This window comes from Embiotoca jacksoni, unplaced genomic scaffold (assembly GCF_022577435.1).
Source record: "Embiotoca jacksoni isolate LCO1_2020_lvr unplaced genomic scaffold, fEmbJac1.0.p SCAF_32, whole genome shotgun sequence".
In the NCBI taxonomy this organism is placed as follows: Eukaryota; Metazoa; Chordata; class Actinopteri; family Embiotocidae; genus Embiotoca; species Embiotoca jacksoni.
This window is the reverse complement of record NW_027185384.1, coordinates 5,100,250-5,127,700: the sequence shown is the minus strand read 5'-3', so window position 1 is coordinate 5,127,700 and position 27,451 is coordinate 5,100,250. Positions and strand designations below refer to the sequence as shown.

Sequence of the window (27,451 nt, the reverse complement as noted above, 5' to 3'; positions counted from 1 at the left end):
TTCCGGACTGAAAGGGCAAGGCTGATTTCTGCATGTGTTAAGTTTTTTTTTTTTTTTTTTTTTAAATCGTCTAATACAATTCTACTCATCATTGGTTTTGAGTCATCTCACAAACTTTAAGCAGACGCATTTAAAATGTTTCCTTTCCTCATCTAATATTAAGGACATGACGGTATTGTCACTGCACGTTCTGCTGAAATTTGGAGAGCATTATTAAATTACGCTGAGATCATTTCTGATGCCAGAATATTAAGACTCTACAGGGCTTTGAGTTAAATACAAAAGGACAAAGGACAATGGTAACATACTGAGTTAGTTTAGCATGTGTGTGTGTGTGTGCCAACAGCTTGCTAATTAGCACTAAAAATTTAGTACACCTGATGCTGAGGGGAATCACATTAGGTTTGCACGCAGGTGGCGATAAACCAAAGCGAAATTCAAACTAAAAGAATTCCAACTTGATATGGTTAATACGTGTTCGACAAGAAGGTATTAGTGATCCATCTAATTGTCGTCGAGACATTTTGCAGAAAAAACTACAAACACCAAAGTCAGCTTCATAGTGAATCCAGAAGGAATCCGCTGAAGACCTTAAATGCCTTCACAGAATTCCATGACATCCATCAATTGTCAATATTTCAGTCTGGACAAAAGTAATGGACAGACTGATAGACACACTTGTCAACCTGCTGCTCTTGATGTAAAAGGTGAAGGGCCATATGAGGACGGGAGGGGATGAAAAGAAAGAGACAGAATAAGTGACCAAGAGATTCACAGTAAAAAGAAAGAAAGTCAGGATGACCTAAAGAGACAGAAGGAAACATTTAGAAAAACAAAGGAAAGGAGAAACAGAATGATAGAGATGCAGAGAAAGACAGAAAGAGAAAGAAAAAGCAAGCTTGCGAGGATAGAGGTGTTGTGTGGGTTGTGGGATAAAGCATGTGGAGATAAGGACTGTTCAACAGGCCCTTAAGAACCTGGCAGGCCCACGTTTAAACTCTGAGCCTCAGTGGATCAGAGGCAGAAATCTCCTGGAATTAAACCACTAAAGCTGAGAGAAGAAGAAATCTTTACTTTTCTCTTTTCACGGCAACAATCATCTGAGTCGGAAAGTACTTGGTAAATTGAATTCTATCTGCTAGATCAATTAAAAAAAAACAAAAAACGAACGAGTTTGTCTCAAAGCCACAACTTATGTGCAAGTTTGAGTATGAAAATTTAAATTCAAGATAACAGTTTTAGAAGTCTTTCTGTAATTTTTAGTTAAAGTTAAAATATATATATATATATATATATATATATTTTATATATATATATATATATATATATATATATATATAATATATATAATCTTAACTGAGCCAGACAGCACACACACGCATACACACACAGGACATCTGTGTTCCATTAAGTACCGACAACAGACTCCCTGTGAAGACATAAACAAATAGACGATGAGAGCTCATTTGCTGAATGCTGGGCGCGCGCGGGGCGGGTGGGGGGGTGGGGATGCCAGGATGACATTTGGCTGTGTCTATTTATGAGTATGCGTGTGCTTTTTTCTGTGTTTGTCTGTGAGCGACTGGGTATTTAAAACCAGGGGAGGAGGGAAGGCGGAGGGGGGGGGGGTATTGGGAGTCATGGGAGAAACATACAACTATATATGGCATGACTGAGGTAGTATTAATAAAATATATAAATAAAAATAAGAGAAAAATCATGAATATAGTCCACTACACTGTACAGTGGGTCTGTTTCAGCTGGCTAAAGTTTTGGCTACAGTTTCACGGTTTAGAATAACTCCAAAGTCTTTGGATTCCCATGGCGGGCTGAGTATGTGTCTTCAAACTTTTCTGCAGTGGATACTGTAGACTATTTCTATAGTATGCTTCCTTAGCTTAGAGTCTGCGGTTCAGAACCTGCTGCAACAGACTGTGGGGTGTAAGCCTGAGTGCATGTCTAAGATGCCAACTGCTGACTTGGTCTTTAATAACTTGAACTTTATCCAACAGCAGAGAAATATTTCAAAAGGAAAAAAAAAAATCTACACACAGCTCCATGAAGCTGAAACCACAGGGGTGCTTCGAGCTAAATGTCAGCATGCCAATGTGCTGATGTTAAGCAGGTGTAATATATTAACATTTAACACAATGTACAACTGAGGCTGACGGGATTCGATTTGAATGTTTTTGTTTTGTGCTTTGAACGGTTGTTCTGATGATGGTGTGTGGAGGAAATGTTGTTACCTATCCAATAGTTGTCGAGATATTTCATTCTTAAGTTAAAATGTGTTCCTACTGGTGCTGAGAAACGACTTCTCTGCTGGCTGTTTGCTCAAAGCATGTGCTGATCAAATGATGAACATTTACTTGAAGATTTATTTTTACATTTGAACGCGAGAGTGGACACACACAAGAGTGAGCAAAGCTTCTCTGTGCACGTAGTTCAAAGCGCTGCAAAAATCCATTTAAAAATCCTGTAACCATCTTAAATTCAATCTAATATGAACTCCTACAAAAATCACCAATCTTATTTAAATTTGAGTGAGAGAAAAGGGGAGAGAAGAATATGAAAGTGATGAAAGTGAGCACAGATGAGTGAGTTGATGTCTCATCTTAAAACTCAGACTGCCTCCAGTGTCTCACTAAGGGAGCGAATCATCTTTATTCACCTGGCCTTCATCTGAACACACAGGTTCTTTAGAACTGTAACCCACCAGTGTTACCTTTGAAAACTCCTTCACATTTAGTATATGATAGGAGTGCCAGACAAGACAAACGGGGGCCTTGAATGTTGGTGTCACGAGCACATATTATGCTATTTTACCTCAATTGAATGAAATCTAATTATATTGGGAGTAAAACCCAAATGTGTTGGGTTAGGGTTGCTCCTTCTAGTGAGGAATAATATAATTCTACAATGATTTTAATGATAATAATTTTTTTTTTTAAAAACAGCACAAAGGACTGCTGAGCTCCATGGCATAAATCAATGCAATTTTGTTCTTAATTCACACAGTGGGAAACAGATTAGTCACGAATAATTTACGTCACATTTAAAAAAAATAGTAATAATTTAAAAAAAAAAAAAGCTTTGTTAACAAGGAAAAGTACAGACAGCCACTTTACCTTTTAACTGTTTAACTCAATCTAAATGGCAAGTCTTTTTTTTCCTTTCTTTTTTTTCTTTATTACCTCCCAAATCAGACATAGCAGTTCGTTTGTTTGCTGGGTCTATTTTGAAAGGTCGTTATAGCACGTTAAGTCAAGCAGACTCAGATTTAACAAATCATCTGTAACAATGGCCCCCCCCCCCAAAAAAAAAAATCATTGAATTGGGGTATACCGTTACACAATAGTGTGCCTCACCTTCAGTGTGCCCTTAGTACAAAATCAAACTTTCCTTTCCCCTTCCATTGCTCTAAAGTTTAATCGGTTTTTAGTCTCGTTGCCACGGTGACCCCTTTCCTCCCTCTACGCCTCATCTTTTTCTCTCATCTTCATGAGGATAGATTGTTTGCCCTTGGCACCCCACTTGGTACTCTGTCTGGCAAACCAGCCAGCAAACTTTGGAGTTGGTTGGAATAAATGTGTTATTAAATTAGTTTATTGTGTAAATTGTTTGTGCTTCAAAAGATATGAAGTTCATGATGAATAAGTGGGTACAGAAAAAAAAAAAGTAAGTGTTACTTATGACAAAAAAAAAAAAAAAAGGGGGAAAGTGTAGAGGGAACACTGTTTCATGTAGCTCAAAGGAGTTTGTATTTTATACTAAGAATAGTATTTAAGCCTCAAATTGTACAGGGTTACCAAAAGGGACTTACACCTAAAGGGAAACTTCAGCTACATGTAAACATGACAGTTTCCATCTGGTTAATCCAAACATGAGAATTTAGTGAAGCAAGTCTGCTAAGCTGTCTGGACAGTTAAAATAGCTTGTAAGCATTTTATATCTTTCAGGTTGATGCCATGTTATGGATCACATAAACCTCAAACTGAAGGCTGATATATTTTTGGGGAATCCCAAACAACCGTTGGTTTTTGAACTGCAGCTATGAAGTTTCAAGTCTGGCAATTTGCCATCTTGTTGTTTTGGGGCCAGAGGTGACCATACTTGGACGAGTTGTGTGAGGAGCGATTCAAACCGGGCACGCCACAAAACATACTCGTCTTTGAGGCCTAATATCTAATTAATTATGGAATCAGAAGGAATGAATTTAGCGAATGACACCATAATGACGTGGAAAAAAATGAATCAACTCTGTATTACATAAGAGAACTTAGCAGTTTATGAATGGCAGTCGAGGTGGGCCAGAGGTTTTTTTGAAGCCAGCTCCTAGTGGTACTCATTGGTATTGTATTTTACAGCACTTTTTCATCTGGCTTCACTTTTCAGAGCTGGAGAACTATGTCCATTTTTTATTTACAGTCTATGGATAGGGCAATAAAAAAAAGTCACAGCGTGGGTTGGACGGGAATCAATGATAACAATAGTCAGTTGTTTTGCAAACAGAGTTTCCAGGCTATAATCAATGCAAAGACTGAAGCTGCGGGAAATAAGCAGGCAAAGACAGACTAGCTGGGATGGCACAGGAGTTAAAATCCACTCCCCTGTCACCCTACAGTTCAAACTGTACGAGTAGAGGATGTTTTCATCTTCCTATGTGAATATGTCATTTTCTTTCTTCTATCTTCTCTATCTGTTCTTTTTTTTTTTTTATTTCTTTCTTCTGTGCAAGTTCTTTTTTTTTTTTAATATATATTACAGAGTAGTGAACAATAGTGAAAGGTCTTGTGGACACCAGAGAGAAGTCCGGTTACAAGCAACAGGAAAGACAGGAGAAGAGACAAGACCTGAAAAGAACACAAACAAGTAGAGGGAAATGTAAAAAAGAAGAAGAAAAAAAAGATCACTGAAAAACTAAAGCAGATACTGGCTTAAAAAGTAAAGAGAGAGCAGCCAAAGGGCAGAGCTGATGTTTGTATGCGATGATATTAGACTGTGTTGCTACTGTTAAGAAGGCAGGTCCCCCAGTGAGCTGGCAACCAAAGTCACCTTCTGGCAGCTGTCTACTGTCATCTACTAATGCACTCACAACGACTTTTGAACCTCACAGTTAATGACCAGGGAGGTAATGGAGAGGGATGTAGGGCATGGACAGCTCTACAGTCTGGTGGAGTCTTTTAATTCTGTTTTTACACAACCAGGAGAGTAATCTACATACAGTATGGAGCTATGTACAGTGCATCACCATGAGTGTCGCCGGCCGGGTGGTAAAACATGCAGCGTGTACGTCTTCACATGTAAATCTGTGTTGGTGTCCTACTTCTAAAGGTTCATAGAGCTCCCTGTGTCCAGTGTGCACATTACCTGGAAATCCCTCTCGTCTAGAATTTCTTTCCTCCACCTGATCAGGAAGGCCGCACACACGTAGAGGTGGAAATGGGAGAAGCCCTCTGGTTCGGCCTAGTGAGAGAGAGAGAGAGAGAGAGAGAGAGAGAGAGAGAGAGAGAGAGAGAGAGAGATACGAAAATGTTGAGCTCAAATGTTGATTTACTACAAGTTTAACATTTCAGAGCCATAAAACAAATAACACCTCTATCACAGCTGTGTTACGCTGTTCAAACAGAAGCTTCAGGATGAAAGCAAAGCAAAGCATCGCAGTGTAGCTCGAACAGCTCCATCCTTTCACCATATCTCATTTTAAAGAAGATTTACAGGCATTTTTACATTATGTATTTAGTCGTACGTACAAAAAGAGGGAGGCAGAGAAGCAGAATATAAAACATGTCTCTGTCACAATCCAACAATTTACATATGGAAGGTGACACAGAAAGAAAGATACAAATCCCCTTTCCTTTGCACAGCTTTCTCTTTCAGCCCCTAGTTACATTTGGCAGCTTACTTTTTTTTCCTGCAATGAGCGGGGGGAATTAAAAAGGGAGAAAGACAAAGGATGACATGTTCCTTGTTCTATTAATTTTTCTCCAGAGCATCATCAAAGGGAGGATAATTACCAGGTCCTTTGAATGCAAGTCACTTAGGAGTACATGCCCACTTAAAATCAGGACACAATAACAAAGGTCCATCTAAATATGTGAACTTCACAAAATGCCGTCTGACATGCTTGTTGGAGAGTTTAGTTACATTAATACTGTATGGGATTTTCGGTTATACCATGGGTCGTGGAAAATCTGGGGTCGGATTGGGTGGAAGGTGAAGATAACTTACACATAATATAACATTGACACGTAACCAATCTATCCAATCAGACCATCTTATATGAATGTGTCTGATTTTAACTGCAGGTAAAAAAAGCAACGACTGAGCTCAAAGTTATCAACCAAGGCAACAACCAAAAAAAAACAACACATAAATAGCCTACAGCGGGACCCTTTTATCTAAGCAGTTTATACAACGCACAACTACGTTTTAAAGGTAAGTAAACTTTAGCTGTTGTATAAATCTCGACAATCTGGTGACGTGCAGAAGTGACAAAGTTCAGATGACGTCTGTATGATGTGAGCTTTCCTTGTACAGGTTGGGTTCAACTACAGACTTGGGAGCAGGAGACAGATGTCCACATCCCATTTCCAACCACGAGTCAGGACAGTTTGCTAAAAGCACGTTTACTATTTCCATGACAATGCAAGTTGCATAATGCTGCAGGAGGCCGCTGTTCACTTTTCATTTCCAACCCCAACACAATGCAGTTTTTTTTCAAGCCATGTTTACTGTTGTCATGACAGAGAGGGTTGCAAAACGCTGAATGCAGGAGGCCGCTGCTGGCTTTCCCTTTTGAACCACGAGCTGGGATCATTTACAGACGCGTTGACTGTTGCCATGGCGACACTTGTTACATAACTTTAAGGACGTAGAAACTTTAACGCCCTACACCATTAAAGTCATCAAGCTAACCCAAACCATTATCTTTCCCCAACCAAGTCCTTTTTGTCCCTTAACCTAACCAGGGGCACTAATTTAGGAAACACTCCAGTGGGTCATACTTGAGGGTCACAACAAACCATCCATATGGTTGTTTGAGTTGGAGGACTTGATGGAACCATGCAAATGGAACTTTAAATGTCTATCATATTTGCATGAACTTGGAAAAATCAACCAAAGGTAGGAAGAGAGGAGCTAAATGAGAGGACCTCAATAATGTTAGTCACCATGAAGCTGGCAGACCGAGTCTGAGGGACAGCTGCTGGGGAAAGGAGAGAAGACCAGCAAGGAAATATGACCAAAACCACACGGAAAATAAAGAGATGTGAAGAAGTAACATGTAAGAGTGACTGAGTGAGAAGAGAGAGGCAGTCTGTACGAGCGCTATGTAACCTTATCTCCTCTGGACAGGCAGTTTTAATAATATTGTGTAGCAAAAACACATTGCTTTCTCCTGCTCTTGAGATTGACAGCAATCTGTGAAATTTCTCTTCCCATGTTTTATGACTTGTCAGGATTAAAAAAAAAAAAAAAAAAAAAAAAAAAAAAAAACATCCTGCTGAGGCTTATTTTGGCTAGATGCTGCTTATAATGATGAAAACACACAACAAATTAATTGTGAGGCTCGGGAACTATATTTCACAATGTTTATGGATAATTAACGACTTTATTTAATTTGAGGACAAGCGGCATTTTGTTGGCAAGTGGCCAAATTATACACAGGATAATAACTTTGTTAGTTAGTTTGTTTAAATCATGAAAGTTAAGTGTGGAATTACACCAATGAATCTCTGCTCCAAACAACATGCACATATATAGAAGTGAGGCAACACACTCTTAGTAAGTCTATAATGTCATTAATTATTCCGCAAATGTGCTGTCTCATGTGTCTCCTTTCATAGCTTGTGCTGGTGAAGAAGAAAAAAAAAACTCTACTACATTAAAATATACTAAAATTGTACAACCATGGCATTATATATTTAAGGAAACTGACTCACACAAACACAGTAGTTTAATGTTATATTTTGCAGTTTCTTTGGTTAAGATGTGTTCATAAATAACCAAGGCTACACATATTGTATGTTCCAATAATCCAGCCATGTTTATTACGGTTTAGTTCTAATTTACAGGATATAAATTTGTGAAAGTTCAGTTTGTACTTATTTCCATTTTGTCTAGGTAGTGTAATCAACTGTAAGTGCTGCTCTTTAAGCACTGGACTCATTTATGTACTGTATAACAGTGAGCCATAACTCTGCAGGAATTAACAGAAACTGCCTTTCTACTGTGATAATTGGATTTCCCTCCCTCCCTCCAGTAAGGAAGGAATAAACAGATTAATAGCGGATGCACAGATATGAACCGAGGCGTGGCGTTACAAAAACAAAAGCTGTTTTCTTGCTTTGTTTTCCTAAATTATTGTTTGGTCTCTCCTTTCCTCCCTCCGTCTTTGTGTACATCTCCTGTTGTTCGGGTTCCTTCTTACTTTACCTCCCACTTAGTTAAATCGTTTTGTTTTTTTTAATTTCCCAACGATGAGTGTGTATGTGTGTGAGAGAGAGAGAAAACGAGAGAGAGAAAGCCATTGAGAAAGTGAATAAACAAGGGGGGGTGTTTGTGAACAGTGAAGCTTGGTGTGATGCGAGTTGTAAACTGGCAGTTGATTGGCTTGTTGGTCTAGCCTTGCAGCTCCAATCCAAACAACTGGAGCAAGCGAAGACACGGTCTCTTACACATACACCCCCCCCCCTCCACTCACACACAAATAGAGATGAGTGGGTATATGAGTGGCATGCAGGAGCACAATGTTTATCAGTCCCCAAAGATTCGCCAAGTTTTAATTTCCTTTCTTCTACGAGTTTGTGTGTGCGTGTGTGTGTGTGTGTGTGTGTGTGTGTGTGTGTGTGTGTGTGTGTGTGTGTGTGTGTGTGTGTGTGTGTGTGCGTGTGTCAGTTCATGGATGAGGGCACCGGTGAACTCTCTGGAACAGTGAAACCACCCTGTTTCTCCCTCTGCCCCTTCTCCCTCCGTCGGAGTCGCTCCTCCGCCCGTTCTCTGCTCTCACAATCTGTCACCTTCACCAGTCTCATTCAACAAATGTCACCCGCTCTTCTCTCTCCCTCTCCTCCTCCTCCTCATCATCAATACGACCGTGAAGAGTATTTCACAAATGAGAGAGTGATTCTTCTCCATCCAAAACAAACCCCACTGTTAACATGTAATCTTGATGTTTTGATTTTCCATCTGTCATTCCCATCATCAATCCACCATTAACTTGAAATCTACTGCCTTCGCTGGCTCCTGCAGGAATGTCTGTCCAACCATTGACAGTATGAATGTCTCGCCTTACGCACAATCTCACTTTGTTTTGGTGAAACTCAATTACTAACTAAGTATTTAAAGTGCAAATTCTCAGGTGCCACTGCAGCTCTGCAGCTCGACAGTAACTTTTCTGGAAAGTCCTGGAGCTCTACAACACTATAAAAGAGACATTACAGTATATAGATGGATTAATACACACAATCAATATGTGTCTGCTTATTTGTGATTAATTATTTAAAATTAAAATGCTTTAAAAGCATGATATGGTTGATAATTTGGACTGCACTGTGATGGATTTTTATGGTCTGACTAATACTTTTTTAAGTTTATGAGTGTTTATGAGTGCTGAAAGGATTGGCTGATTAACTGACAGACAGAACATTAAATGCCAACTTTCATAATTGGTTCATTGTATGAGTCATTTAATAAAACAAAAAAGACAAAGCTTCTCACGTGAGGATTTATTTGCTTTCCTCAGGTTTATATCTGTGTAGATTTCTGAGTTGTAACTTGGAAGTAAATATAATTGTGTAATTCAATTTGATGAACAAACTTCTCAATTGTGAATATTTGTACTAGTCTTCAATAAAATAAGACTTGTTAACATTTCATAAACTGAAGGCGCAAAAAACACAAATAATCAACTGTAATAATCTGACTGTACTGTGAGTTCCAAAATACACAGTAAATTTTGTAATGAAATGGAGCAAAACTTGTTGACTGAAATTGAATCTTTGGGAGATGCACTTATATCAAGAAATAGTCAAAGTAGGCAACCATACAGAAAACCACCCACTGGTTTATGAACTGCATCTTGTTTTTTTTTTAAACCAGGCACACCTCCAAACATTGCTTACCTTGAGGCCTAATATATATTTAATTATGGAATAGTTTTCACAAGGACCAGCAGAACACTGATCAGGAGGGAATTTAGTGAAAGACATACTGACTCGTGGAAAAAAATGTATTGACTCAGTATTTCAGAAGTCGAAGCTTTCTGAATTGAGGTTGAGATTTAGTGAAGCCAGCCCCTAGTGACCCTCAGAGGTATTGCACTTTAAGGCACTCACTTCACTTGTCAGAGCCCGAGAGTACATCCATTTTTATACACAGTCTATGCGCAAAACACATTGCACACATTACTTGCATGTGAGTAAACATACACAATGTTAAGCGATGAGCTTAAACAGGTGCTGGTGGGAGATGTATTTTAGATTTTTGGAGAGTTGTTGTTTTCCCTGCTTCTGATCTTTACGTTAAGCTGCGCCTGGCATGCAGCAATCTGCTCAACTAACTTAGCAAAAAGGCCAAGTGTATTTTCCAATGTGTGACACATCTAGTAAGTATAAAGATAAAAAAATAAAAAAACAACAATGAGGCTCTTCTTTAGACACTTATATGACTGTTGGAAAAACAAGAATGTTTTGACCCTAAAGTATATATTACTAACTTTGTCATATTGAAACGTAAATAAATATTTTTGTGTATGTTATAATTGAATACATGTAAACTAAAAATGACTGTTACAGCCTGAAATGTCAACATTCCCTTTATCCCCCTACCAATCTCTCTCTCCGTCACTGAAGCCTTCCTTCCGGCCCTATCCATCCACTGCTGCTGCTGCCGCTGCCGCTGCTTCAGCTCAAGGCTTTCTCATTATTATGATTTGCAAAATAAAGTTTGTCATGGGCGTCAAGGTGACTCTGTCAAACTCGTCTCTACGTCCTCTCCTCCTCCTCCTCCATTGTTATGCTTGGTCCTCCACCCTCCTTGTGTCAGGGCGGCCATATTGGCCGAGACACGCGAGACTGTGACTGACAAGCGCCGCTGATCAAAGTACTGCGAAAACGATGGGGGAGGCGTGCGTGTGTGTGTGTGTGTGTGTGTGTGTGTGTGTGTGTGTGTGTGTGTGTGTGTGTGTGTGTGTGTGTGTGTGAGAGACGGGAGGGGAGAAAAAAAGAGGTGGGGACATGAGAGACAGAGAGGGTAGGAGGTTAAGGGTGAGCAGAGGAGAAGAAGGGAACGGGGAATGCAGAGTGAGAGGGAGGGTTGCAATGTCACAGCATCTTTAAACTGCTGCGTTGGCTGTCTGACTGGTCTCATCCCTCCAAAACAAACCGGCCTGATGTGGGACCAACTCGATACTCTGACGAGCCGACTCTCGACAAGTTGAAAAGGTGATGATGCTGCGGGGTGATGCAAGATGGTAAACTAGCAGATTTAAAGTGATGTAACAATTACAGATAGAAGTTGATGAACCGCCGGATGAATTCGACTGGTAGTTTAAAAGCTCGGTTCGCATTATCTGTGGAGGGACATGACTGCATTCGTGACTGGGAGTTGTTGACATCAAATACTACAAGCTGCACTAGTATTCCTGTGTGTAATGTACTGCTTTGGGCCGGGATAGAGTGCAGGATAAATTAAACGGTGTGGATATTTTGAATTTAAGATGACAATGTGGTCCCACGAAGAAAAATCGAACGTCAACTCATGATGCAATCCATTCCAAAAAAAACAAAAATAAGGAGGAAGGTTGAGAATACATTTTAGGTCAACTTCAGTAGATTATTTGTGCTTACGTATGGTCCTCCAATGTGTTTTCGGAAACATGTTAAATTACCAAATCCGTTCAATCCATTTTGGAACCGTGCTGCTTCTGTATTTAGGTGAACGCTGACTGTAAAGGGAAGCACCGAGATAAAAGCAGTCACAGGGGTCTGTGATGTGTGGGTGAGTGCAGCACTCGAGTGAGAGACTGTACGGGACAACGTGCATGAAAGCAAGGGAAAACACAGTGATGGGGAAATTCGAGCCATTATATAGTGATGCAACTCAGTACATGAACTCTGTGATACAACTTATGATGTTCATGTACATGCTGAGATTGTGTCAGAGAGACCGTAAAGCAACACAAAAAAAAATGACAGGGATACTAATGCTCATGGTAACGGGAGCAGGGCAAAGGGAAAGAGAGGTGTGGGGTTGGGGGTGTGTGAACAGGGTCCAGTCTACAGAGGCATGTCTTATTGTTCAGAGAGACTATTACAACCATTACAGCACATAGGAGACAGGGAGGCAGCAAAAGGGAGGAGGTTCCACTTGCGGATGTGATGGTCACATAATCCCCCTGTTATTAAATTGGCAGGTTTTATTCATATTCATTAAGACTCACTTACAAAACTTCAGACTCTGGGACAATAAAAGAAGTATTGAGATTCTTTTCTTAAAACCCCTCCTTCTTTTCTGTATGAGTGAACATCTGTTATATTCAAACCAAACGAGTTCACACAGTGTTTATTAATCTGCGCTAGGAAAATCTGTCTTTTTCAAAGTTTGCCGTTTTTTTTATGTCGAGTGTCTGGTGAGACAACAATGGATAATGATAAAAATAAAAAAAATAAAAATCACTTGATAAAAGGAGTGGAATCATTTCTCAATGATCAAAAACGTTTTCTGTTGTTTATTCAATTGATTCATGATTTTCAGCTCTGAAAAATCCATAATTTCAATATGAAATGTAGTGGAAAATAACTTTAAAGTGGCTTGACATTAAAATACTTAAAGGGAAAGTGTAAAACTACAGTGCCTGAGTAAATCTACTTAGTTACTTTTTACCATTAATTAAGGTAACAATTAAAGCACCACTGAATAAAACATAGTAGAATATGGTTGCTGGTGTTTTTTTTGTTTTTTTTTGTTCAGTCTGTGCTTTTAATCTTAATCTAAATTCATCTTTTGACCCGTGTTGCAGTAAATTACCACATTTTTCAACCATAAATTGTGTTACTGGATGACATCTTACCCAGTGGTTTTGACCATGTTCTCTACCAACGCTAAACAGACCCCTTGTTTTTTGAATTCAACCATCTGCATGGAAAAGGGCCGTGTTTCAGAACCTGAAAATGTCACGGTATCCCTTTAACAGCCATGGTAATGTTGCCTCACTGAGCTACTTGCTAATTTCATGCTCCACGCAACAGGGATAATTTGGTCCCTGTCTGTCTGTCTCTCTGTCTGTCTGCCAAGGAACAGCGGTCTGTGTGTCTGTCTGTGTGTGTGTGTGTGTGTGTGTGTGTGTGTGTGTGTGTGTGTGTGTGTGTGTGTGTGTGTGTGTGTGTGTGTGTTTGGGCTCTGAATCATTTCTCCTTGTGTTTCTCCCTCCGTTTCTCGCCCTCTTCATCTTTCAAAGATATAGAGCGAATTAGAAAAAAAGAGAGAGAGACTAAGGGCACAATGGACATAAAAGAAAGGGAAAAAAAGGAAGTGATAAGGAAATGTAGAGACTAGTCAGCGGATAGAAAGAGAGATGACAGGAGACAAGAAAGAAAGACAGAGGAAGTGCTGTCTTGTGTTGGATCGGGCTACTGAACAGATGGCCACGCTGCAGAGAGGAGACCACAGCAGAGACATTACAACTCAGGTTAAAATCTCCCCTGGAAGACACACTCGCATGCACACACACACACACACACACACACACACACACACACACACACACACACACACACACACACACACACACACACACACACTCAGTGGCAAAGGGCAAGGTCTTTCTGTTTATTATCAGCATTTGTAAGAGACCCAAACACTGCAGGTTTTTTGTCCCCGCAAGGCCAACATCTTTGGGCATGTGCGGTGAGTCACGGCCTTATGTTAAGTACTCCTGTCATAAAGAGGCTTTTTGGGGAAACCAGTTTTATTTAGACATTCATAAATAATGTATGTATTGAAAAGGGTGCTGGACAAACGTGTAGCAAACAGAAAATGGTCGTTACCTCAAAGCAAAGCAGGACAAACACAGGACGACATACAAAGGAACGCCACGGAAGCAGCCAGAAGGAGGCCTGGTTGTATTTGTGACATGAGGTAGAGGAGGGATGGAAGAGTACATCTGAGATGAGTAGGGAAGAAAGACGACGGGCAGAGGACGTATGGGTCGTGTGAAAGAACAGGGGGGGACAAAAAGAAGGGCGGGGCGGGGGGGGGGGGTATCATAGAGAGCAAGGTGGAACGGACAAGAACAGCTTTGTGCTTTGCTGTCAGCTCTGCTGAAAGTTTCATGAGTGGAAATGGCTTAATTCCCCCACCAGGTCGAGACAGGAGGAGAGGGACTGTGACAGAGCCTGCCAAAAGACAAAAAGGTGTGTATGCGTTTGGTGCGTTGCATGAAAGGTTGTGTGAGGCGCGTGTGCGTCGAGGCTGCAATCCAAACAACATTGTAAAACATCTAATATTTAGAGGATGGATTACGAGTACACTGTGTACTCGCGTTGCTGTCAAGTCACGACGAAGCGACAACACCGTTTAATCATTCATCCTTTGTCTCGTTTTTAGACTTAGGACGGACTGTGTGTCCATGAGGACTCCCGAGATGTTTTCTCACAGGTATGAAAACGTACCCGTTCATATTGCAGTTCTTAGTTACAGTCATGTCAATATTCTCCATTCGCCAGTCGAAATCACATTATTTTGGGTTGTTGTGGCAGGATATTCAGAGTACATGGATGTGTGGTTCAAAACCCAAGACCTTGTAACATGTAAGGCAACCATGCCAGCCATAGCCATTCATATTAGTCAATTTCAATGGTAACTGTTTTAAAGATCCTTTATTTTACACCTTTCTGGTGCTATATTTGCAGTCTTGATATCCATAAGAAAATATGTTTGTGGCGTTAAGTACCAAAAATAATCTCATTAAAGTTTTACACCTTCTCTTGAATTCTCAACCTCAGGTTTTCTTTAATCTTGTAGCTTGCGAGCTCTGCGACAAAAATGACAATTTTGTGTTTTCTATCAAACAAAAAACGGGACAGTGGGTTGTGCTGAGGGTAGACCTATGACATGAGAGTGAGTTTGTGACATCACAAATTTATAGAAGTGCAAATGTCAAAGCTGCTGAATACAAGCAGTGTGCACTATGAGGGGCTGTGCGTTTTGACAATTTCACAGTTCCTATATAACACCTAAACCTGCTTTATGATATATAAAAAAAAAAAATAGAAAACTGAATTTATATGATATGGGACCTGTAAGTTATGATGAATCCTGCCCGCTTTTCTCGGAAGTACTCTCAAAGTGGAGAACTCTGTGGTGCACAGTGGCACAATGGGCTGAGTCGACACCAGACTAAGCAAGGTGGCCCGTACGTCCCTCTGCCTCCCTCTTCCTGGGGGAATCCCACCTCCACAGGGAGACGTCCAGGACACATCTAACTCAACCGACTCTGGCTGTTGCTGAAGAATACAAGTTTGAAATTTGTGACTGTGAAGTTTGAAACAAGTGACACCACCAGACAAAACCAAACCCCTGCTTCTGCCTGGAAGCTCGAGGCCACATTAGCCGCCACTAATACATCACTCCTGAATCTCAGACTGAACTGTCAGAGATTGACAGAGAGCTGCCATCGAATATCATATGAAGTGAAATGCTAAGCCGAATGAATATCCTTTTGACCAAGTGCTTTCAATTGTCGAACCTCAACCATAACATCTGCATTAAAGACGCCTTTGTTGAATGGCATGTGTGCATCTACAGAAGGGTCTAATATAAATATTCTGTTTGTTCAACAAATATTTACTGTGTTACTGTGTGACAAAAAAAATTAAAAACCATTAAGAATACGGAACTTAAAACTAAAGCCGTCCTGTGGTGATAACTTCTCCGTCAGTGTACTTCAGTGTTCTGACATCAAAGTGTAAATTGTGTTCAAAAAACACAAGACGTGAATTGTGACTAAATGTCAAGACAAAGTAAAATGCATTTTATTTTGTTCATGACACTGTAAATCTATTATAAAAAATAAGTGCTGTCTGTTCCCTTCAAATGGTCACTAAGCTCTTAACTGAAGACGCATGATGAAAAATAACTGCTTGCTACTTTGGACATCTTTCAAACGTCACATATAAAAAGAGACCATTATATATTACAGCTGGTACTGCTGGTCTACTCAACCACAAAGCTCGTGTTGAATTATGTTTGTTATTTTCAGTTGTTGACTTTATCAGGATAGGCCAGAGAATTGTAAAGGTCGCCCACTCTGGTTTCATAATTGTTTTGATGCAATTCGAGGCAGATATATGTACGTCATATTTACACCCCATCGCTCACGCTTTCCCTCCCTGATGCCTCACATGATCCGTTGCTTCATTCATCAATAACAACTGAAATGGCAACAATGGCAACGAAGACCTTCACTGAACACAACTAACAGAAAAATAAAAAGTCCACTCTGAAACACCAAAACACCTACGAGACAATTTGTCTCTCCTGTGGAAGTGTGTGCAGGGGGTTGTGCAGAAATGTGTTGTAATGATTCGATATCAGTCATTCACTAAAATAAACATCCGGTGGCTGAAGAGGACCAGGAAAACATAATTTATTGTTTTTTTTTTCTTCCTGAGAACAAAAAGGCTTGTTATGCCTTTTATCCACCGACACTCAGGTAATTCAGGTGAGCGCAAAAGCTGCACTTAAACTGGAGGACTTTAAGTGTTCAGGATCTTTGATCTTTTTCAGGTTCATGAGGGCTGCACTGTCGCTGACTCAGCAGCTTTATGTTACCGAGGAAAATAGATTATATTTTACCGTCAAGGACAATATAGAAACCTCTAAGTAATATGATGCTTTGGAAGCGGAAGTTTCCAGATTCAAAGTACTGACAGATGTCATTTTGTGTGCAAATAATATTTTGCATGATTCAAGTCTAGCAAATATTTTAAAATTAAATGTTTGATCATACAAAATTCTCAGTTGTAAACTATAAGTAAGGACATTCTGACAAAATATTTTTAGAGGGAAAGGACACATCTGTTCCTGCCTGAAGTAACTTGGTTTTAATTCAAGTTAGGCAAAAAAAAAAAAAAAAAAAAAAAAAATCCTATCTGCTATGTGGCTTTTACCTGTCAGGGGTGATCTGTGTCATACTGCCATCAGTTCAGTAAGAGTTCATAAAGATTCAGACAAGATTCATTTGGTATTTAATAATTCAAACTATGGTTTGTCGGCAGTGAACCATGCACTCAAACTATGAACTGCAACATGTCCAATTTGTTGTATTTGTCTTCTTTTTTTTTTTTTTATAAAATCTGTTTATTGGAACCAAACTTAAAAACAAATGCTTGACATCAACTTCACGACACTTAGCCGCCACCCCCACTAGTCACTGGTTCCCAAGAGCAAACGTTCATGCGAATACAGTTTCAACACTATAATCACAGTAAAGACTCAAGCTGTGAGCAATAGCTGGGCGGAGCCAGGCTAATTCTACTTCATGAAAGCTTCATTCAACCATAAGTGTGAACTTCATTCACTGCATTTTACATTTCACACTGCGAATTCAGAGGTTTGGAAATGTGCAGTTTAAGACTTAAGACTTGCCATGTCAGCGTTTAGAGATAAGCAAACATTAAAATGATGCACCAAATAGTATCTACAGTTTGAAAAGGTACATCTGCATTTTATAGAATCCCATTTTAATAAGAAGTAAGAAGAATATCAAAAGAAAAGGATGGAATAGGAACTCGGGAGTCATGTTGAAGGAGCCGAGAACAGGCAGCAGGAAGAAGAACAGGGCAGACACTGTTACTGAGATACATACACGTTTGTGCAAACACCTGTCACAGCTGGAGGTGCCACCAATGGAGAAGCTCATTTCAAAGCCTACCTCAACTCTTCACTCCTCTTCAAGTCTAATCAAACACTCTGATGTGATCACATGCCTTTACCTTTAAACCTCTGCATCAAGTGGAAAATCCTTTATATGTACTCGGCTCAAGCCTCAGCACACATTCCAGCATTTACACACACCTCACTGAATCAATAGCAGACATTAGGTGTTATTGACAAGACCGGCTGAGGTTAACAATCTGGCCTGACTGTAGGTGCTGCCTATTAAGCTCTGTGTACATGTCATAGGGCAGCAGGATGAACACATCCAGATCGTTTTGAATGGGATTAAGATCCTGCTCTCTCGCTCACATTTACACATCTAGATCAACACAGTAATAGGCTTTACTTTGATACTCGCGCACACAGACAAACACGGCAACCACAATATAGAAATTAAACCAGACGCTAAATCAGCTAAAACTTTCGTTCTGCAGGTGAAAGGAGCTTTTGACTTCTCGATTTCATTCCGGAATTAACTCATTTTTCTCCAGAACTGTTTATCATTCAAAGTTTTTAGACCTCCTCATCACCGCCTTAATCTATATAATGTTGTGCTAACACTGAACAAATAAAACCGTCCTCTTTAAGTGTAAAGATTAAGTTGGTAGCGAGGCTGTGTGATGGGGCCAAGCTGCACATTTAGGCGGCAGGGCGCAGTATAATTAAGATTACCATAGAGGAAGCTGCAATGTTTGAATGCCTTTATAAAAAGAAAAAAAGATCTGTATTATGTTACATCATACTGCTGGGTTGGCCATGATATAATAGCTGCAAAACACAAAAGAGCTACTTCTGAAGCAATCATAGATGCGAATATCCCCGCATCTGAAATCTCACGCAGAGGCAGGTAGATAGAAATGAGCAGATAACAAAAAGCACAAATACAGGAGCTTTGCTGTGTGTGTGTGTGTGTGTGTGTGTGTGTGTGTGTGTGTGTGTGTGTGTTTGCACCTGGTAGGTGTCCCACAGTCTGATCGTGCAGCGAAGTGGCAGCTCCCTCATCAGGAGGTTGTTCATCCAGCGGAAGGCAAACTGCAGGTATTCCACCTCGTACTGCTGCATGTGGCGGTGCACGGATTCTGCCAAAACATGAATCGTAAAGAATATTAAAAAAAACAAAAAAATAAAACGGTCAAATTCCAACAGTAACACACACACACACACAAATTAAGCTTCCACAGCTTCAAAGACCCCCAAAAACAATGGTAGAGATACAAATGTCTGTTTGGATATAGATATAATAAAGACAGTAACGCGTGCAGATAAATCCCTTCATAACACCCTTCTCTGTTAATAACTGTTGCAGTCAGACTCGCACGCACAGCGTTTTCCACATAATAGCCATGTAATTACAGAGCTATCAAAATTGTCTGAGCAAGGCTGTAGAGCAAAACCCAGATGACAAATGGAAGTTTAATTGTATTATTAAACAACACTTCAAAGCAATCGCATGTTACTGTGGTGCGGAATGAAGCGCATATAAAACAGGTCAATGGTATCCAGAGGTGACAGCAGAATATATGTAATATGTAGAGTTGAGGGTGTGTTAATTATTTCTTTGACATCATTGCTTCCAGTAAGAGCTGATTCAAAATGTATTCTGTTGACTCCTAACCTGTTAGGTTAGGAGTCAACAGAATGCATTTTTTTTCCAACGGGCTGTTGAAATGACAACAATGCTCGCGGTTACCAAGTAGACCGGCAAATATTCAGTTTATATCTTTTGTAACACATCAAAAACATTTTAACAAGTAATTTCCTATGACAGCTAATGACGGTAGCTTTGTTTTGTTTTGTGTTTTTTTTTTTTTTTTTTTTTTTTTTTTACTAAAACAGAAGTATTTGTTTGGAACTATTTCTCCGAGCGGATTGATACACGTCGGCCTCCTTGGAAGTAGAACGGTTCATTGATGTTTTTAAAACTTTTCATGGGATTTCGGGCAATTAGAAAACTACAGTGTTATATTTCAGGTGTATGGTTTCTAACTTTTGTACACCAGAGGTTCCCAAACCTTTCATACCATGTACCACTAAAACCAAATTTCCCAACGACCACCTGCGACAGCAGCAAGTAGGACAGTTATCTCGGAGGGTGTTTCGTGCATTCTTTTTGTGACTTCTACATGATCAGCTGGCGAACGTTTTGTTTTCGCTTACGATTCGGTCTCTCCAACAAAACAAGCCGCGCAGAGAGAGGGCCGCGTGTTGCATCAAGCCGTCTCGGTGTGGTTTTAATGTGAACTTCAAGCGTCCGTGTCAATGCCGGTGTCATGGCATGGCGTGCCGGCAACGAAGGCTCGCAGAGGAGGACGGGCGAGAGGCAGAAATGTCAGCAGAAAGCGCCCCGCGTGCGGGGCTGTGAGACCGAGAACGGCCGCCTTTGTTCATCTCCGTGGTCTTGATAAATGTTTGTTTTATGCTTCTTTACATAACAAAAGATTAAAAATACCACTCAGAATTCAGCGACTCCCTATTTCCTAGTCATCAAACCCATGACACTCATTCTCTTTCTCTCTCGCACACGCTCGGGCGCACACATTTCATAATAGAGCTGTAATTATAGAGCTGTCAGGGAATCTATGAGAAAAGCCAGTTAGGGAGGAACTATAGCATCCTCTCCTCTCACACACTGCTCTTAATCAGGGCTGACTGACGCACACGCACGCACACACACACACACACACACACACACCCCTTTAATAAAGCTTTAATTGGTGAAACATTATGTCAGATAATTCCAGCCAAAACCACGTACATTATTACTCTCAAACACACACAGCCAACACTTGAGTGACACCTGTCTCCTACTGCTCACATGTAAGTTTAACAATTATGCGCACACCCCACCGCATGAGCACGGCGCAAAGTAAACACAAAGCTATTATTTCACACTCCTATCTGCAGTTTAATTATCACATGCTGCTGTAAAAGCATAAACAAGGCAAGCTCATTAACGGCGAATGCATCATAGTGACGGATCTGAGCTCGCTGCCACACAGCGGAGGAGAGAGAAAGTTGTCTAAAACAACTTTAGACAATGTTAAATTGCACTAATGAACTTGCTCTGCCTAATATTAGCGATTTCACCAAACTCATAGAGGAGGCGGTGCACGGCAGGGGGTGGGGGGCTGGCGGAGGGAACAGTCGTTTGTCATCAGGAGTTATCGCAGAGGAGAGGGAGAGGAGAGGAGGGGAGGAGGTGAAGAGGAGAGGAGAGGAGAGGAGAGGAGAGGAGAGGAGAGGAGAGGAGAGGAGAGGAAGAGGAAGAGGGGACCCACACAGTGAAGTGAAGTGCTAGAACTCGTGCCTTTCTAACCGTGAGCTGCTCTCCAGCTGGCTCCCTGCTCAGCATGCTGGGTTGGATAGTTCCGAAGGCAGAGTGAGGTTGAAAATGACACGTTTCATAGACACTGATTGACTGATGAGTCTTGTCTTCCTTCCTACTGCTGGTTAAAGTTTAGGACGGAGGCCACGGTGCCGGCAAGTTTGCTCTCCACGGTGGACCGGAGCCCGCGGCGGGTGGACAGCGGAAGGTCAGAGGTCGTACAGTGACTAGTGAGCTTCCAGGGCTCTGCCGATGAGGCCAATTCTGCCCGACTTCACGCTCCTTGGTATAAAATGTAATTACAGTTTCACTTTATTTTCTCTCCCACTCTCTGAACGGTTTTTGTTTTTCCTTTTACCATCTTGAGCTCTCAGTCCAAAGCAGCCTTTGTATTTTTGAAATTGCTTGTCTAATGCTTGTTTTTCGAGCTCTCAATTCTTCAAATTGATTCATCCTTCAGAAAATATACTGCACATTTTAACTGCAGACACTCATCTCACTGAAACCTTTATCCATTGCTCTTCCTTCACCCGTGCCAGCTTGAAATAAATCACACTACAGACACTAACCAGACAATCTGGCCTGGTTTTCTGTGTTTGATTTTCTGTAATCTTGATCTTGCACACTAAGTCAGATGTGTGTATGCGTGTCATTTTGTACAGATCTTTTCCTTTAACTATAATTGCTCATTGGCTAAGCCCCGCCGCCATGGTTACCGTTGCTACGCTTGACAAGCTTTCCAGCACATCAGCGGTTTACAGCAATAGCTGAAGCAGATTTATCACTTGAAATTGTCAGTAATGTTTAAAACAATATGTCTTCCCTGTCAGACAGAGGTGGACAAAAGCAGGCTTCTTGCTTCTTGCCAGCGATTGTGGATTTTGCAGGCGGAAATGAAAACTGCTTCTGGCAGCAGTTATTAGCTGTGGCTGCTTAGCTCATGAAGCTAGCATTAGCTTCAAGAGTTGCTTAAAAAAAAAAAAAAAAAAAAAAAAAAAAAAAAACATTTTCAGGTGATTGTGTTTCAAGCAGACTCATGGTGAAGCCTGTGACGGGATCTTAACTAAACACTCGATGGGTACACGCATGATAAGGTGAAAGAAAATGAGACCGCATATCCCAGGAAAAGAGTCAGCATCCCCAAGTGATGATCCATGTTTACGACAAGGGAATGAAGAAATGACATCGTTCTTGTATTGCAGTGTATAGCGAGTATCATAAGTAGGATAAAGAAAATTATAATAGACAATATTTTGGTTTCAACATGAGCCTCTTTGGCTTATTAGCTTCCACACCCGGTTTTATTTTGAAAGCGTACGTTTTTTTTTTACTTCTAATTTGACACGAGAGAAGGCTTTTAAGATGAAGGCTGAGTTTGGTAAATGTATTACTATCACAGCTAACATTGGTAAGGGTTGCTTGAATTTAAACTTTCAAAATCCAAGAAAGAGCAACAAACGTCAGGCTGAGCTCTCTGCATGCAGGGCACAGTGAGTGTGCAAGTTCATCAACTAAGCTTTTTCAGCAAGATCCGTAAACTCCAAAAATAATAATAACGTCGGCGCGGGTTGCCTGTCCAGTTTCACCTCGTCCTGCTTCGCCACTCCGACCCTGAACCTCAACGCTTCATCCCGATCGCTCTGTGCGTCTCCAGTACCCAACCCTTCGACGTCAGTGTGTAAAACATTTTTTTTTTTAAAAATTAAAAAAAAACCACCTGCTAAATGTAAAGAATCTCAGTGGACTGAGGGATCTCCCTCCAGCTGCAGCTTTCTTGTTCGTCTCACACAATAAACCGTCCCAAGATCACAACGTGAAGTATGAGGCGTGGTTCGTGTGCAAGGAAACCGGCACGAGAGCAGCCCTCATCTTTTATTTCTGCACTTGCATGAGTGTGACATGTCAGATGAAACACTTCTGAAAATTGTAGACGGTGCGCGTACACATGATTAATGTTGGCCTGTCATGTACGTACGTACGTATACACACAATGTATAGCTGCGCGACGGTTCACGACAACAATACATTAACGTAATGAACGCTAAAGAAATGCCGTGCAATATTCAAAACCTCCTTTCAAATTTCAAAAGATGAAGAAAAAAAACCCAGCAGCGAAGCAAAACACACTCCGCTGGAGGTACACGTTAACACGCCAAATGCCACGCGCATTAAATACACGGCCACCTCAAAAGGCACCTACTGCTACAGAAAGGCAAATTATCTTAAGGTTTTTTTTTTTCAAAGGCATGAAAACATACTGAAGCCTTTTTTTTTCCCCCTCTGAAATACAGTCTGGCAATCCAGCTACCGCATGCTCTAAGTGGAGCCTCTCATTTGCATAAGTAAATTCACCTTTTGGGCAATATGCATGTTGATGAACTTGTACAAATGCGTCGCATGCAACAAAAACAAAGAGACAGCGATAAAGAGATCGGAGAAGCATCACATGCCGACAAAGTGGCTTGTCTTTTGAGGAGGTACATGTGCTAGTATCAAGCAAGGCTAACGGGAGGTAGCGTCACTTATAACAGGAGGATAATTAGGGGGGGGGGGGGGGGTGTCCCGGGGGGGGGGGGGGGGGGGCGATCAGACGGCGAAACAAAGACATTTCAAAGTAAAAGGCTGCCAGCAATGTCAGTAGCTGTTTTCAACCTAAAAGCATCAAAGGAAAGGCAAATAAATATCTTGGACTTTTAACAATTACTTGCAGTTTGTCTGGCCTCCTTACTTCAAGTTTAATTTGGGCTTACACAATCGGGCCGGATTCAAAGACAACTTAAAGTGCTCCGCCAAAAAATATAAATAAGTAAAAACAAGTTTAGTTTTGTTTTACTAGAAATGCTGGGCGTGAATGCCGTATAAAGCATGACCCTACACTGGCACTCATTTACCAACCTGAGTGGAGGGAGTGTTTTCGGTTCCAGGACATAAACTGGTGACGTTATGGCTATCAAACCGTATCCTTAAAAACTGAAAATTTATGGCTTTAGACAACAACAAAAAAAAATCACGCCATTTTAACTTTGGTAGACCTCACAGCTGCTTCTGAACTGTCCAGTAGAGTGACGCCTACTGTATCAAAGAAATACAATTGCTGTCAACTTTCTCTTATTACTCACTATCACTTCCATCAGTGGATGAAGTTCTTCTTACAGGGTTGGGTAAAATAAGGAAGAACACTGTAGAGGAACAATCCAGAACCTTTTGCTGACTAAGCTAAAAGGCATAGCTGGTAAAGGATGGTGAGGAAAGGGTCATACAAATGTTGTAATAATCTGTTTTCTTTATTTCCTGTGAGTTCACAGCACATGTATGTTTTCACTGAATCTGGCAGTAAGGCCGAGTACCCACCTTCAATATTTGTATGGCACTGACCAAATTAATTCTGTCATCGCTACCATCGAAAAGCGCCCCGTCCTTCGGTACCCCATTTCCATCCCTACACTACATCCACACCAACACGGTTCCATTTTAAAACACAGAACTTTTGCTCGATTAACACGAGTAAATCTCACTGTCATCGAGCAACAGCCGTATGAAGCCTCACCGGGGCAGCAAACCTATGAAGATTAAATAATATGGTTTCAATTTAAGTGACTTAAATCTTTTCATTAGAACTCATCTTTGGACATAAAACGTTGTGAGACAGAGTGATGACCTACTCTACGTCCAATCCCAGCTGACCTAACACATTAATGCAATCAAATACTGAACTGAGCTCAATAACATCCTCCTTCCCACCATCCGTGTCTCCTTCCGTTGTCTTAAATACTCCATCAACTACTAATGTCCCAGTATCAGATATCTAACTGATACGAGGCTGAAACATTTAGCAGCAAATGTGATTTTTTTTTTTTTGTTGTTGTTTTTTTTTTTCCCTTTTAGCGAAGATTACTGTCTCAAGATTGAATGCAATTTATGATGGAAATGTCAAGAATCGGTGCTCTCAAAATAATCTTACAAGAAACACTTACACATAAAGAAAACCAAAGCAAACAAACAGCAAAATAAAAATCCTCAAGAAAATGTAAAAATGTATTTCTATGAGGAGTGAGAAACCCGTGTTGGTACAATTCTGCCAAATCATCCGCCTGCTATGAAAACAGAGGACCCCCACCTTTTATCAAAATACAACAGCACTCAGGACAACCCTGCATCTGATAAGCGCTGATGCGTAATTCTGGAGGAGACGAGACGCCATTGTTCCCAAAACAGATGCTATGTCGACAGCAGGGCGAAAAACAATCCCGTAACACAAGATAAAAGCTATCTGTGATGTCATTAGAACTGCTAATGTCAAGCTAGCGAGGTATAAAATGTCTCTGCCCCAGCTATGATGACGGGGCACTTATGGAATAAGATACAGTAAAAAAATGTCGAGTCACTTTTGTATGTCTTTGCTGGCGTGCGGTGGCACGTTTCTATAAACAGATTAAATTTTTTTTTTTTAAAAACACACTTCATACAATCTTCTCACAAACACATGTACGAACACAAACGCACACTTCTTTTTCTTTTTTTTTTTTTACAAACAACAACATGCATCAACGCTCTCACGTGCATGTCCTTTCTTTGGGAAACGTTCTTGTGTCTCACAATTGCACATGCAAACAGACATGCCAGCACGTACTCACTAACTTCCCCTGACACACACACACACACACACACGCGCACACACACACACACACACACACTCCCCTACCCATTTGAATGCAGCGGCTGAGTCCTCCCCTCCCCCTGGGTGACAGAGCGGGTGACAGGATAGTTGGACAGCACCAAGGTTAGCCGAGAACATGACCATTGTACGAAAGCCTGCTTTGATAAGACGGTTGTTTTGCACAATGCATCGTGGGCCGCTGGAAACGCCAGACACGTTTTAAATTCGGATGGGAAATTATTCAAACCGGATGACACATATACTGTTTTGAGAAGAAGAAGAAGAAAAAAAAAAAAGGAAACTAAAAACAAAGAAAAAACTGGGGAGCCCTCGGAGGGAAAAGTAGCTCCACTAATTAACACTGAGTTGTTTGTGTTTGTGTGTGTGTGTGTGTGTGTGTGTGTGTGTGAAATGTCATTGAGCTGCGTACGAGTACACTCGGGGTGCATACATTAACTTCCAGGCCTCAGCACGCCACTGTTTTGCGCTGATGGCACGCACACGTTTCCACACCGCCGAGCGGCGGGAAAATTACTGAGTCGTGATTGTGGAGTCGTTCTGTTGCAAGCTGACAAAAACGCTGGGAAATAATGGCGTGAAAACAACAAGAGTTTAAGTGTGAAGTCGAAGTTAAGGCACGTTTCGGGTTACTTTTTATTTCTTTATGCATTTTTTTTTTTTGTATTTATTCTTAGTTCGCAGAGTGTCCGTTAAGTTCAAACCCTCCTCCTTTATATATTCAGGGCATAAACATGAGCTTACTCAAGACACTTAGATCAAATGAACTGAATGACTACGTTGGTAGAGAGGAATGTGGAAGATTATTGTCTCAGGACAAAGAGGTCGTACTGACTCCGAACTTAAAATGGTCATACATGCATCAGAATTCCCTCGTCGAACTCTCAAGTTTTCATAGATTTATTGTTTAGGCAATGAAACAACAAAAACACAAGAGACACGGGGGAAACATTTGATCAAATAGATTTTCTCAAAATTTTCACAAACTAATTTACAAACTAAAGCTGATTTCGTATCATGATTTTAAGAGTAATTTTGCGTTTGGCAAAAATGGGTTAATGTGTGAGGTAAGAGCGAAGAAATGGAAAAAAGATGAAACGGCAGGACAGAACAGAAAAAAAAAGAAGAAAAAGAAAAGCAACGACAGGAAAGAGAAGAAGAAGTGAGTGGAAATCAAGTCCAAATGGTGGAGCTGTGAACAGACAGTACTTTATGGATGGGTGGAAGGATGGATGGATGGATGGATGGATGGATGGAGGCAAGGCAGATGACTCACCATCAATCCTGCTGACCAGCTCCTCCAGGGCCTTGACTTTCTTCTGGATGCCTGGCTGAGCAAACGTATAGTTGTCCTGAGGAGAAGAAAAAAATCAGACGGAGTCAGAACGAACTGAGGCTTCGTCTCCAACCCGCTTCAAAATAGTTGGTCTGGAATGTTGTTGTTTTGTTTTTTTAAGTGTGTGTGTGTTTTAAGCCTTTTGCTGACTCCCAATGTGAATACAGGGAAAAAA

The 27,451-nt window shown here is 40.7% G+C and overlaps 1 protein-coding gene across 2 annotated transcripts in view; it reads right to left on the bottom strand.

Moving 5' to 3' along the window:
- The window catches only part of tbc1d22a (TBC1 domain family, member 22a), a 120,167-nt gene that overhangs the window by 16,212 nt on the left and 76,504 nt on the right, over positions 1-27,451 (bottom strand). For both annotated transcript variants that reach the window (XM_069164779.1, XM_069164778.1), the window contains exons 11-13: positions 27,217-27,292; positions 18,892-19,019; positions 5,371-5,466 (exon numbers count right to left, since the gene is read on the bottom strand). In XM_069164779.1, the coding sequence (XP_069020880.1) occupies positions 5,371-5,466; positions 18,892-19,019; positions 27,217-27,292 (300 nt within the window). The remainder of the gene's footprint in view (positions 1-5,370; positions 5,467-18,891; positions 19,020-27,216; positions 27,293-27,451) is intronic.